The sequence below is a fragment of the Parasteatoda tepidariorum genome, chromosome 2, assembly GCF_982258835.1.
Source record: "Parasteatoda tepidariorum strain Cologne lab strain chromosome 2, Ptep-v5.0, whole genome shotgun sequence".
NCBI lineage: Eukaryota > Metazoa > Arthropoda > Arachnida > Araneae > Theridiidae > Parasteatoda > Parasteatoda tepidariorum.
The window spans coordinates 46083773-46098702 of record NC_141756.1 but is presented as its reverse complement, the minus strand read 5'-3'; the positions used below and the strand labels follow the sequence as shown (position 1 = coordinate 46098702).

The following is a 14930-nucleotide window of genomic DNA, read 5'->3' as shown; positions in this document are numbered from 1 at the left end:
CTCCTGTACATAATCAAAGATTTGAAAGCCTATCCATAGACCTATTTGGTCCATTGCCCGAAGGTAAAGATAAAAAGAAATGGATCTTCATCGTTGAGGACTGTTCAACTAGATGGGTTGAGCTATTTGCTTTAGCCCAAGCCACAGCTAAGGAGTGTGCAATCACTCTGTTGGAGGAGGTGATCTTGAGATATGGATTGCCTAGAAGAGTTATCAGCGATAACGGCTCACAATTTGTGAGCAGTGTAATGCAACAGCTTTGTTTTCTGCTTGATATTAAGCAATGTTTGGTGCCGGTATACCATCCCCAAGCAAATCCTGTGGAAAGAAAGAACAGGGACCTGAAACCTCGCTTGGCTATTCTTGTTGGCCAAGAGCATAGAAATTAGGTTGACCACCTACCAGTCATCCGATTCGCTATGAACACATCAAAGTGCGAAATGACCGGGTATACTGCTGCATACCTTCAGTTTGGACGAGAGCTCAGGACAGTTCAAGAGGTAAAGCATGATATTCGAACGGTTATCCAAAACGATAACTTTGTCCCTGAGATAACCCCGTATCTCAGAAAGTTTTCTTCTATCCTCTTGACTGTTGGAGATAATGTAGAAAAATCCCAAGATCGGCATAAAACATATTTCGACTCAAAACGCCAGCAAAACCCCACTTATGCTGTAGGTTCGAAAGTGTGGGTGACTCTACATCCACTCAGTAATGCTAAGAAAGGAATTACTGCCAAATTTGTACCTAAAAGAGATGGGCCGTATCTCATACTTCGAAAGAAGTCGCCTACCTCCTATGAACTTGCCCACCCAGATAAGCCACGTGTTCCTGTTGGGACCTACCACACCTCAGCATTGAGACAATGCAACTCTGATACACAAGCAACAGAACCTATTTTACCTCTCCGAAGGAGAGGCAGACCAAAGATCAATTCTGATTCCTCCCCGGGACGTAACCTCGGAATCAGAGGGGGAGAGTATCACAAACGGGTTGGTCGCTATGGCCTCCGGCCCCGCGCCAACCAACCAAAATCACCATAGTGATATTTTTCCTTCACTTGTTGCTGAGGGTGGCAACGGGTGATTGAGAGGGGGCCATGTGTTTTAAAATGTAACCAAGTAGTGTGTTTTTTTAGAAGGGAGATTTAAAAAACTATCTCCTATAATTGTATGAGGTATAAATTGTGTTTTAACATTTTTAATAAAGTCTTATAACTGAAGCTTTTGAAAGTGTTATAATTACGGATTTTTAAATCGCACAAATGTGGATCACAATGTGAAATTTTTAAATCGCACAAATGTGGATCACAATGTATGATTTTTAAATCACACAAATGCAGATCACTATGTGCAATTTTTAATTCATGTAAATACAAATTGCGATGTGTGATTTTTTAATCACACGAATATGGAAAGCAACATGTGATTTTTAAATCATGCAAAAACCAATCGGGATACAGGATTTTCAAATAGTTTAATCATAACTTTTTGAGACAAATTTTGACCAATGTCGAAATCAATGACTTTTCATGATTTTCAATGACTTTCTAGGTGCACAGATACCCTATAAAGAGATGGCACTACTAGTCTCACCTTTTTCAAAATTTTAGTAATGAGATTTTCCGTCTTGAATTGAAATCAAAATCATTTTGTACTTTCTGTAATTTCGTTTTCATTAGTGTTACCGTTGCATGTAATCTGTTATAAATTATTTCAGTTTTGTGATAAATTTGATTTTTACGCTTTGATGCCCAAGGCTGATCGTAAAATTGTTTTAATGTAAGGCTGGAAAATTATTTTAAGTAGATATTTATCGCAGATATACTTTAAAGCAATAGAGTGAATAAATGTTATCACAGTGTATTTTACGTTAAAACTTGGTTGTCTTGCCAGGAAAACTGGACAACACAGGACATGACATATTTTACCACCAATAGGCCAAGCAAAAAACTGCTAACTGTCAAAAAAATTTTGCATTTTAGAATTTAGGATTGAATTTCCAACAATAAAAAAAGGTTGCTTTTAATAGGTCAGAAATAACAAAAAAAAAAAAAAAAAAAAAAAAGACTATTAGAAGATAATTAAAAATATCAAAAATGAATCTTTATTACATATTCAATCCCTTTTTATGCCCCACCCATTTAGATGAGTTGTTCTTTACTAGCGCAGGTGAACCGTAATATTGCGGGGTCAATGAAGGGGGGATGTAAAATCCTTCTTTTAACTGAAAAGGGGAAAAAATTATGAAACGGAAATATAAAAAAAGTAAGATAAGTGACTAAGCTTTAAAAATAGAGAACAAAATTTACTACTTTTTACGATAGTGATATTAATTGAGAAAAGTGACTCCCACCAGCCAATCCCTAAATTTTGCACACATTATTAATAAAAAGGAAAATTTAAAACTATCCATTCTTCTAGTTGAGTTTTTCCAAATTCACTTTTATATTTATAAATAGAACACACACACAAATCAAGATGATTAGAACAAAATAAATGTAAAAAAAAGATAAAATATTTTTTGTCAGGAATATCATGATGCCTATGAACTCAGTGTAATAGTAATTTAAAATTCTTTTATTGAAGCCTTGAATCATTTGTATGTTTTATCATTCATTGTATGCCTACATACATTTAATTATAGAGCAGTCCATACATACAAAAGCAAAGTTATGCAAAAAAAAATTATTCTTACCTGTAGGAGCCTGTGCCTGGGTAAGTTGGCAGCGTACTGTGAAGAAAATAATCAAAATTAAAAACAATTGTGGAATAAATTGTTGTAAATTAGATAAAAAGTGAGAAAATTTAATAAAATTAAATAAAAACTATAGATGTTAAGAAATATTTAGCTGTTGATTTGTTTTGTAAAAAATCTTTTTTAATAAAAGAAAAAAAGGAGAGAAATTATAATAGTGTTTCTGGCACAAAATGCACATTATTAATCCAAAAAAATAAATGAATGAATAATAAAATACTAAGTAAAAAAAATAATAATAATAATCTGCAAGCAAACAGTTTATTATCAGCACAGTTCATGCCTTTTTTCACAACATAATTTTGAATTATTGGAGTTAAGTGTAAAAATAAATTTTTTTATTATTTTGCTTTAAAAAAAAAATTTCTAAACACAAAGATTCCCCTTTGAGTCCATGAATGGGTTTAATTCATCTACTCCAGTGTTTCCCAAAGTGTGGTACGCTGTTACAGTTTACAGTTTAGCGAGGGTACGCGTTCTTATGCGAAATATCTTGCAATAAACGAAAATTTCAAACAAACTTATTTAAAAACAAAGCTAGCCATGAAAATTTAGGATTACGTATTTTTCTATTTGCTATTTTTTTGCGGAGTTAGCAGTTAATAATTAGTGGTGTCAACAGCCAGTTGTGATTTTTAACTTCTGTGCAATTTTTTTTATAGTAAAAAATACACTCATTTTTTTATTAGTGGTACACAGCGTTACGAAAAATTTAGAAAAGGTACACAAAAGTCATAAGTTTGGGAAACACTGATCTACTCTATATCAGATATATTAATGCTCAGATATAAATGCAGAAATAGTAAAATGTAGGTCTTAATGCTCAAGTGCTCATATTGAATATACTTGAGAGAAAAAATAAACTAAAAGACGTGAAAAACTTTGCAGGCATACGAACACTATTTCAAATAAAGTTGGAAAATGATTATGAGTTTTATGATTTTCGTGTCATACACCGCTTTGAGAATCAACAATGCATGAAACAAAAATTAATTTACTATAAAATTTAACTGCTTTGAAATAAAGTTTATTTAACACTTTACTATTATTTTTTTTTTTTAATTTCTGAAATCTTACTTAAACACACTGGTAATACTCAACATAATGCATGGCATTGAGCTAAGTTAATTTTCAGATAAAATGCACTTATTTGCACCCCCTACAATTTCTTTGAATTTTAATATAAAACAAAAACACTATTAAGATACATTCGGATTCGGGTGTTAATAATCATTCATCTTATTTTAATTTATATATTTTAATTTAAATTATTTTGAAATTAATTAAAAAAGAATTAATAATTGCGATTGAAAAGTTGATCTCAGAAAAGTACTTAAGTGGAACATTGTATGCATTTTTTAACACATTTGAATTAAATTCATCTTCATAATACAAGAAAATTATTCACTTTTTTACAATTATATATTAAAAGTTAAATTAAGGGCTATTATTTGAAAAGTGAATTAAAATAATACCATATAAAAGAAAAAAAAGGTTTTTATTCTAATTCATATAGTAGGAGTGCACAATCCTTTCTTGAACAAAGGGCCACATGCCCAAGTACCTAGACACGTTGACGGCAATTATGATAATTTTAATATAAATATTAGTGTTTCAGATGCAATTTTTTTAAAAAATAATAAAAAAAAATTTTGTCACTTTATTTATTTTTTTCTTTTCATCAGTCAACTTAATATATTTGTATAAAATCAAATTCTTTTAAATGTTTAAGTTCATTCAAAACTGATAAACACCAAACTGATCCTTTTCAAAAATAAAATATTTCCTTCTCATCAAAAAACAGATTTCTTGAAATAAAATATAAAGATGGGGGGAAAAGTGATGTTTTTTTTTATCATATCACATAATACAAAAGTTTCTTTTAAAACAAATTAACTCTAAATTCCCTTAAATGAATTTTAAAAATAAATAAATAAATATTTTATTGAGCAACATAAATGCAAATGAAAGAAATTGTATGTTGTCTAGAATGATTTAGAATAAAGCTATTGCTCGAAATAAGTTTTCAAATTTACTTGGGGTTTAGTTCAGTATACTCTAAGCTGTAGGACATTTATATTTAGTGAATTATAAGAGATTTTATGAATGTTAAATATTAAAACAATTAAGTTCTTTTTCAAGTTACAAAAAATTAGAAACAAATTTCAAAAACAGCTAACAGTTTAAAAAACCAATGTTTAAATTTCACTTGTTTAATAATATTGCCTTAAATATATGGAGGTTTTAAAAAAATAAAACACTTGAATTAAAGTAAAGATACCTACTAGATAGTTTCATTGAATTCAATCAATTCACAGTGTCAATGATAAAGCATATAATGAACATGAGAATTGGCATGAAAAATTTGGTTACATGAATACTAAAAATTAGTTAAGTGCAGTAGGTGGATTACCATGAATGCAGAAATTTTCTGATTTTGAATGTGAATCATTTAAGTTAAACAAGTATAAGAGTGCTGCTTAAAATTTGTGAATATAGTAAAACTAGGGCACTGTCAGATTTTTTATTTTTGGATGATTGGGATCATGCTCAGGTAACAGGTAGAAATAGGAAAAGATATTATTTATCGGTATTAGACGATTTTTCAAAACTGATGTTTGTATTTTTCATAAGTCACAAATCGGATGTTTATGATATCTTTGCAAGGCATGTAAATCGGGCAGAAAGACAGATATACCGAAAAGTTAAGTCAATTGGAACTGAAAACGGTGGTGAATTCATAAATCATTTTTTTGAACAGCTGTGTTGGAAAAAACATCAAAAGACAAACGTCTATACACCTCAACAGAATGGGTCAGCCGAAAGGTTAAATCGAACAGTGCTGAATGGACCACATATTATTTTGGCAAAAAGTGGTGTAGATAAAAGTTTTTGGCCAGGTGCAGTTTTGAGTTTCTTTTTACAACTCGAATAAACTGTGTAATGCAGGCGAAACAAAAACTCCCATTGAGCTATACACTGGACACAAGCCTACAGTGCGTCATTTTCAAAGTTTTGGTCCAGAAATGTATGTTGGAACACCAGAAAAATCCAATTTAATAATGCACATTTAGTATTCAAAGAGTCAAGTATCTCAGTGAATCTGACTGAATGATAAAAATATGATATATATTTATAAACACATAACAGACTGTTAGAAAATTTTCAATAATTGATTTTTGTGGTAAGCATAATGAATATTTCTAATTTAATTAATCTTATCCAATTAATCTTGCAGCCACCGGCCGCAAAATTATGAACCCCTATCATAGTGTATTATTTATAAATTGTGCGCCCTCAAACCTCCGACGCTCCCTAGCATTGCAGGGGCATTATTTACACCATTGAATGTAGATTCTATCCATTTTTTTTAAAGTGACAATAGCATTTTTGGTAGTTAAAGCTACATATTTTCCATAATTTTTAAAAATCTAAACAATTAAATGTGACTTCATTGTGTATCGTGAATTTTGAGTCATGCATTTGAGTAATTACTTCTCATTTTGCCCCAATCAATTAATGAAAAATCCACACTGTTTGCCAATTACTATTTTTGTAACTGTTATTACAGATTACCACACTTTTTTTTAAAATCTTAATATTTTAATACGTACTGCGAATTCTGAACCACACATTTGAGTGACAGCTTATAGATCAACTTGATTAAGGTGAGTGAATCCGTGTTTAGTCAAATGCTTTTTCATTAATTATTAATAATAATTAATAATTTCATTAATTATTAATAATATTTCGTTAATTATTAATATGGATTTTAAAATCTCAATGTTTTAGTACAATATTGTTCAGTTTGGCAAACTTCGTTTCAAGAATTTGAAGAATCACTTTATTACGCGCTCAAATTACTTAGAATTCACTTGTAAATTGATGTGGTTTTATCCATCGTATTTTTTGTCAATTATTGAAACAGAATTTCCAGTCTTTTTTTAAGACTACATTGCATTGTATAGGAAATTTCAAGTCACACATTAGAAGGATCACTTTGTTACACACTAGATTATTAATGATTCAACTATAATCTCATGTGGTATTTTTGACAACATTTTGGTTAGTCATTATTGAAACAGATTTTCACACGGTTTTTAAAATCTAGATTTTTAAATGCTACATTGTTTTGTAGAAAATTTTGAACACCACAGTTGAATAATAACTTTTAGATGCCCTCGATTTGCGACGATTTTATTGTCCATGTGTCTTGTCAATTCAATTTTCAACAGCTTCAAGTATAGTTTTGAAATTTAGAGTTCTTTTTTTGTGGTATAATACTATTAAAATCTGCAGATTTCGAATAGAGCTTTAGAATAATTACTTTATGAAGAGCTCTAGTTTCTAGATTTCATCTTAAATCAGCTACTTTTTTCAAAACTGCAAAAGATTTGAGCAGTCTGAAACACAGTGTATGATTTTTTTTCGGTAAATGCAAGACAAAAGCGAAACATAAGAAATTTTTTCGTGTTGTAAAAAAAAAAAAATGCAATGTAATCATAAAATTTTCTGATGTCATTTTCCCAATTTTTTGATCATATTTAATAGTGGGAATCGAAAAAAATTATACAGAAATTTTATGTGTTGAAAGAACAACATAGTAATATATTATACGCATGTTAATTAAAATAAATACCTTTATGATCTGTAAAGGCAGTCTGAATAAATGTTCTTCTACAGTTATTGCATTTAACAAAGACAGGTTCTTCTATCTCTACGAACATTCCAAGATAACTATCTTCTGCAATTTAATATTAAAAATAGCATAATATTTATAATGAGTACACAATTATATAACTAGATGATAGTAAAATAAATTATTAAATAATACAATATATCAACTTAACAGGATGCATTTTATACTCAGGGGTGGCATTAGCAAAACAATTTTCAAAGAATAATAAGAAATAATTTTATGTCACTAAAACAGACTTATGTATCAGGCACATTCTTTGAAAAGTAAAACTAAATTTTAAGAGGATTATTGTCATATTTCAGGATGCTTTCATTTCTAATTAAGTTGCTTTACTTTATATCATAATTAAAAAAAAAAAAACTTCAAACCTAAATTATCATTATAACTAGCATCTAATATCAGGGATGAGATTAGTCAGAAAGTAAAAAAGAGGAAATCCAAGACTGAATGAATAATTATATATATATACACAAATTTGACAAAAAAAAGAGTGATTTTTAAACTTGTAAACTATATGATTATAAACCACGATGATTAATTTTATAATTGTATGCATATAAATCACATGCATGATTTCAAATTGAGAGAATATGAATCCCGATATGAGTTTTTAAATCACGTTAATATGTAACTCTATTTCGAATTTAAATAATGTGAAAATACAAATCATGATGCGTAATTTTTAGATCACGTAAATATGAATCATGATGCATAATTTTTAAAGCACATATAAATTAAACCGCTGTTTGATATTACAACCGCAAAAACGAATCACGACATTGGATTTTAAGCTCAATACGAATCGCTACATAAGGTTTTAAAAGCGCATAAATACAAATAGCGATATTGGAGTTTTAAATCTCGAGAAGAATCACAATGTACGATATTTAAATTGCCTGAATAAGAATCGCAACGTTCAACTTTTAAATCAGGTAAATACGAAATTGCATAAATTTTGATGCATTGATTTTGATTTGCATAAATACGAATTTTGTATATATGCATTTAAAAATGCATAAATTCAAAACGCAATATCGGATTTCTAAATCTCGTAAATAAGAATCATAATGTACGATATTTAAATAGCGTAAATAAGAATCAAAATGCGCAATTTTTAAATCAGGTAAATAGGAAAATCGACGATTAATATTAAAATTGCGTGAATATGACTCGAGATATTTGCAGAGTCTGGATTTGGGATTCTAAAAGGCTTGTTTGTATTGTTTAGACATAATAAATAAAAATTTACAAGATTCAGCAAATATTTTCACTGCAAATCCACCTCTATTCCCCCCCCTCATTTGCTCACGCCAGGAAGCAGCAACGTCTGAATTACGAAAATACGAACTATCTGCCGGAAGGATAAAAATACGGAAAATCTTATTTTCTGTGCGTAAAAGCGGGGTAAATAGCTAAAATAAGTAAAAATGCGCAAGGGTTAGCAGCGAGGATGTAGTTTTAATTTTTGTTTATCTTTGAAAACCGTAAATAAATATAATCATTTTATTTCAAGGACTGAATTTTTTTTAAAAAAAGCGGGATATTTATAATAAAAAAAAAAACTAAACTTTTAGAGAATCGGAGTTTTTGATAAAAAGGCTGAAATTTGAACAAAAGCGATAAAAGCAGAGGTCCGCTAAAAAGCGGAAAAATCTCATCCCTGTATAAAGGTCAACCAGTTTTATCCCAAGGAAATGATTATTAGAGAAACTTCAAAGGGAGGAATGAGGACTTCAATACTTTCGCTCCGAGGAAAATTAAATTCCTCAAAAAATATTTTAACTTGTGCAAAAAAAATTTCCACTGAAATTAGCGGGAAAAATCTGAAGAAAAAAAAAGCGGAAATTTGCGAATCCGCTGAAGAATCACATCCCTGTAATATATTTTAAGGCATAAGAATACATTTCATTTTAAGTAAAAAAAGAAAACTGCATGATGATTTTTATCCAATTATATACTTTAATGTGCACAGGCGATACATATATGAATTGCCTCATGACTACTTTGAGAAACAAGCAAGTCATTAAAGACACCATTAATTATTTTACAATAAAAATTTCATACAAACAAATCTTAGTTCCAACAAACTAATTTTAGGGAACTATTAAGAACACACTTCAAAAATTACAAGAGCAAATCTAATTATAAAATTGTAGTGGACTCTTATTTGTTTCCCATTATAACAACTTTAAAAGAAAGGAAAAAAAACCTTTGATGTAGATTGTTTAATAACCTTTTTACCTATGTTTTATAATAAAACTGTTGCTTGTTATAAATTTCAAATAAGGAATTTATATTTAAAATTACAGTAAAAAGTTGGTATTTATTTTTTCTTTGTTTCTCTAAAATTTGCACTTTTCTAGTTTTGAAAACAGTCATTTTTGATTCTAAATTTTGTAGTCTGCTATCCCAGGTTTTATATATTTCGGTAACACAAGTAGCCAATTAGAACTTAATATCGTCAGGACTAGAGTTAAACCCTAGACTTAGCACTCCCTGCATTGATAAATTATATGCAACAGTCATTTTTACAATATTTTGAGACAGTGCAGCTTTTCCTCATTTTCCCATTCCCTTTTTAATAAGGCCCGCAACTAGTTCTTCACTCTCTTTAACTCATAAATCTTTTGATTACATTCACTAATCTGCAAATCAAGATCATTTTTCTATTTTCTCTCCCAGTTATTATACTTTATATAAGCTTTTTTTATTTTAATATTCCAATACTATTTAAAGTATGATTTATGAAAATCTTTCACTGTCTACTGCAGTATATATATATATATATATGTGTGTGTGTGTGTGATAAACGAGATAACAGACTCTGTTATTTCGCCAGATGTCGCTCCCCTTAACAAAATGCATCGAACTTTCTCAATGTAAATGAAGAGTTAGTTAGTTGAAGTTGTTTCTGTGTGAAACTGGTAACCTAAGTGGTTAAGAATCTGTGTGACTATGTTATTATTTAAGAATAAGTATAATTATTATTGGTGTTGATCATATGTTTGATTGAATTTATTAACGGTAACCATTTATTAATGGTAACCATATATTGATGTGAATGGTACATTTATTACCCCTAATAAATAATTTTGAAAATTTTTCATTAATCATAGAGGTAAAATAGTATTTTCATTGTGACTAATATTTAGCAAAGCTTAATACAGTGAAACCTCAGTAAATTGGACACTCTCTGGACCGTAAAAATTGTCCGCCTAATAGAGTTGCCCGTTTCCAGGAAGGGTACATTAATAACATAATTTAACGATTTGAATTGCTTGTAGAATAATTGCAATGATATATAAAAAATTAAACATTCCACAATAACTACTCGCAATGATATTTAAACTAAAAAAAATCCTTTTTCAATACAAAAAGAGTCAATGAAAAAGTTTGATATATGTACATAATTCTAGATGTAGCTACAGACAACGAATGTTTTTTTCCTAGTAACACATACATTCCAATTAATCATATGATATCGAATATGTGCTTTTAGTCTTACGTCACTTCCTCAGTAGGTTTAAATCTCCTAACATATTGCTGTGACTTGATAGGAAATGTGGTAATACATCCTTGAATACACAGAAAAAAAGAAAGCAACAATGCATACTTGTAAGTCATGTGCGGCCATATGTAGTTGTATTCACAATTGATCATCTCTCAAGTGTCTGAATAACAGTTTGATTTATATAAACTCTTCAATAAATAGGTTACTGTTCTCTTAAAAAAAAAAAAAAAAAAAAAAAAAAAAACAGCTGTGTTAATTTTGGTCTCCAAATCTATAAGAGGAAGAAAGGAATATTCAGTGGGGAGGAGGAATTAAGAGCATTTAAGGCCCCATTTCAGCTTGTGGGGTTTGATAACCAATATCGTCCGGATGAAAAGATAATAAGATGCCACTGTCCGAAATACTTGACACGAGCAGTATGATTTTCTCACCTTTCTTTGATAAGATAAAGGAAGGTGACAGGAGAATGATTGATTCTAGAGTAGTGAAATATCTTAACAATATTTTAAGTTGTGGATAAAGGAAAACATTTAGATGCAGAATGGTAGAAAGTTGCACATTTGCTTTTCTAAGATTTTAAAGCATAAATAGTTTTGTAAAAAAAATTTAAAAAATTGGTGTCCAGTTTTTCAGGCTGAAAAAGTTCCACTTCTTGAAAAATTTGTCAGAAAAAGGCAAATATATTTTCAAATAACTCTTAGTTTTAAATAGTGCAGAATAAACATTCATGAAAATGTTTTTGCTATCCCTCTGCATTAATTTAATTTAAAAAAAACTTTGATTGACAACTGACAAACAAATTTTAATAAGAGAAAACTTTTTCCAATTGTTCTCAATATCAATTTCAGCACAATTTAAATCTGTTCCTTACTTGACAGCAACAATATTGTTTCGTATTGAACTGAATAATACAATTAATTATCAACTTATTTAATTTACTGAATAGCAGAAGTGTTTTAAGTTAATTCACTTTGAATGTACTGCAAAAATGTTTCGAAATGCTTGTGAGTTAGCAATTGAAACCTAATGAAGCACAATGCTGATGGCTCATTTCACAAGTAAATTTATATCTGCTTTATGAACTTATGCTGTATTAAATTAAAAATAAGGCTATAGCATTTATTCGAGTTATCAAGATTTTAGTCCTATTTTACATAAAACTTCCATTTTTTAGAAAGATCAGCACAATTTTAGTAAATTTTTAAGGAATTTGAAGGGTTGTGAAAATTTTTCTGAATTTTAGGCTGCATTCAACTCTTTCTGCAAAAAAAATTATAGTTTTGTGATTTTTATACTGTGTTTTTCTACTAAAAATTTAAATTCTTATAAAAATATTATTTCTCAGAGTCATTTGTTATGAAAATAAAAAAAATTACCAAGAGCATTTAACCAAAAAGCAATAACCAAGAATAGCATTTACTTTGAAGTACAAAATGTAAAAAGGATAAATTTTTTAAAATGAATCAATTCAAATATTTTTCAACATAAAAAACTGGTATCAATTCTATTTTTAATTATTAAAATTAAATGAAAACAAAAATAAAATAATGAAAATAATTATACATGACAGGTATTTTTAATGTGAAATATAATACTTACCAGAAGGAAGAGGGGTTTTTTCCCCAAAGTCATTCTTATTATTAGCAGAATTCAAACCAGTGTGATTTTCATAATTCGTAGAGTTTATACTAATGTTGCTATCCCCATTAGTAAGAGCATCATTTGTATCATCATCATCAGACTTATCTAAAAATAAAAATAATATGAAATATATTTGCAACAATAAGATATAAAATTTCATTTACTTTACAAATCATCTGAGGTGGCAAATTTATTCAAAAGAATAAACTACTAACTAATAATACTAATACTACTAACTAATAAAGAATAACTAATTCTTGGAAATGAAAAATTATAACTATTACGCAAAATTAAATTTGGATTAGGTGGTTGTCTTCTCAGACAGTGAATTATATTAAATGACCATAGTCTTCCTACTAATAAAATAAAATTTTAAATTTCAGTTCAGAAAAAAGTAAAATTATTTTCTCTTTTAGATTTTCTTCTTGCAAGACACGGTTATTGAAATTTATATTTTGCTACTTTGTCGCATGTAGGTTTATCCCAGAAAATGGATGACATTTTGATTAATTATAAATTTTACATCCATTTCAAGCATTGCATTAAGCAGCAATGCTTGAAATGACAGAGCTCTAGTTGTAGGGTCGGTTGGGATAATTATAGTTACTTTAGGCCTTTTTTTGTTTTAATTTTGAGCTTCATATCACCTCAACAAAAATAAATTTCATGTTTTATTCATTAAGGGTGATCTTTTTGACTTTTAAAAATATAAGAAAAACTAATTAACTACTTCAGTTACATAGATAGGCTCTTAAAGTAGTCATAATTACCACCTCTAACTCTCAAAAATTGAAATTTTCAGAAAATTCTGAGCACACATAGAAGGAATAATGATCATCAGCTGATAGATACATATTCTAGAACTATTATCAACTCAGAGTCAGTCCTTCCAAAAAAAAAAAAAAAAAAAAAAAAAAAAAATCATGACTAGTGCGTTTTCCCATCTAACCTGTTCCAAGTAAGGGTCGTGATTGAATCCAAATTCATCTGAATGGAAGAAAAGGCAAGCTTTATCTGACAACGTCAAGTTTTTTGCTTTATACGCCGCTTCTAATTTCATGTAAAAATCTTAGACAATTGTGTCACTCAATAAAATTATAGATCGCAATTATAGTCTCCGCAGTCACTTTTGCATTTTTACACTTTCCCCTTTAAAGGTTTTGGAATTTTTCCTCCCCTGCTTCTGCCAGAAATACAGGTGGTCAGCTCCCTTTGTAATTTCCATGCGGGATGCTGTACCTCTAAATTTTTCCTTATTTCATAACTATATATCTACCTTAAATTTTTAAACACTTTAACTTTTACTTTACCTTTTTACTCCTGTCCTAACCATAACTCTTTAATTATCTCTAACTGTAACTCATCTTTAGCATTTTCTTTTAAAAAGACCCCAATTTTCTCACCCTGTTGCATTTGATGTTTGTATGACATAATTATCACAACTCCCGGCTCCGTTTTAAAAGGGACCATTTAACTGCTGGGAAAGATAATCATCTTAAGAACTCTGAAGTTTTCTTCTGAATGATTTTTTGCTTTGGCTCCTGATGTGGATGATCCCCTTAATAGCTCCAAGCTTTTCTTCTAAAATGATGTTTTTGCTATTGCTTCTAGATTTATTCCACTCCCGATTTCCATCACTCCGGCATGATGTTGTCGCTGTCGTTGAACAGTCGACCCAATGTTTTGGGTTCTTTTGAAGGAAGAAAGAAATTTTTACTTTTGATTTCAAAAGTGAAGGGACTTAGACAATTAACTACGAAATAAAAAAGCTTTTTTATCCAAAAAAAAAAGAAAAAAAATTCTAATTTTAAAATAAACTTTTTTTTACAATGACGCAATACAATTCTTACAATAATAAGTTTCAAGTTATGCTACATTACAAGTTATTTTAAGATATTAGCAAACGATAATTTTTATTCCGTTTTTTTTTTTTTTAAATATTTTTCTCATTCTTCGTTGGCACGCTGCCAGGAGTATAAACATATCCGTTCTTTTTTTTTTACTCTTTTAAAATATTGTTTAGAGCTATAAAACCTCTAACTTTCTCGTTTTCATTAGAATTTATCCTAGCAGTCGATCTTTTTATTAATTTGTTTATTTATGTTATTACTAGTGTGTGCAAAGGTATGACTGCTCCTCATAAAAGTTGAATCAAGCACACAATTTATTTGTAGATGAAGCATATTTCATTCAATTAATCGTTTTTTTCCCCCTTTCATACATTTAGAATTTTTTACTCATAACTGAACAGACATTACGAGTGATGTAATTATATCGGTAAATTTAAATACGTAACTTTCCTTTATTTAAAAGTATTAAATT

The 14930-nt window shown here is 29.2% G+C and overlaps 1 protein-coding gene across 13 annotated transcripts in view; it reads right to left on the bottom strand.

Moving 5' to 3' along the window:
* Positions 1-14930, bottom strand: part of LOC107452551 (uncharacterized) — a 90500-nt gene that overhangs the window by 51294 nt on the left and 24276 nt on the right. For all 13 annotated transcript variants that reach the window (XM_043046741.3, XM_071177478.2, XM_043046746.3 and 10 more), the window contains exons 5-7: positions 12567-12713; positions 7397-7501; positions 2698-2733 (exon numbers count right to left, since the gene is read on the bottom strand). In XM_043046741.3, coding sequence (XP_042902675.1) covers positions 2698-2733; positions 7397-7501; positions 12567-12713 — 288 coding nt within the window. The remainder of the gene's footprint in view (positions 1-2697; positions 2734-7396; positions 7502-12566; positions 12714-14930) is intronic.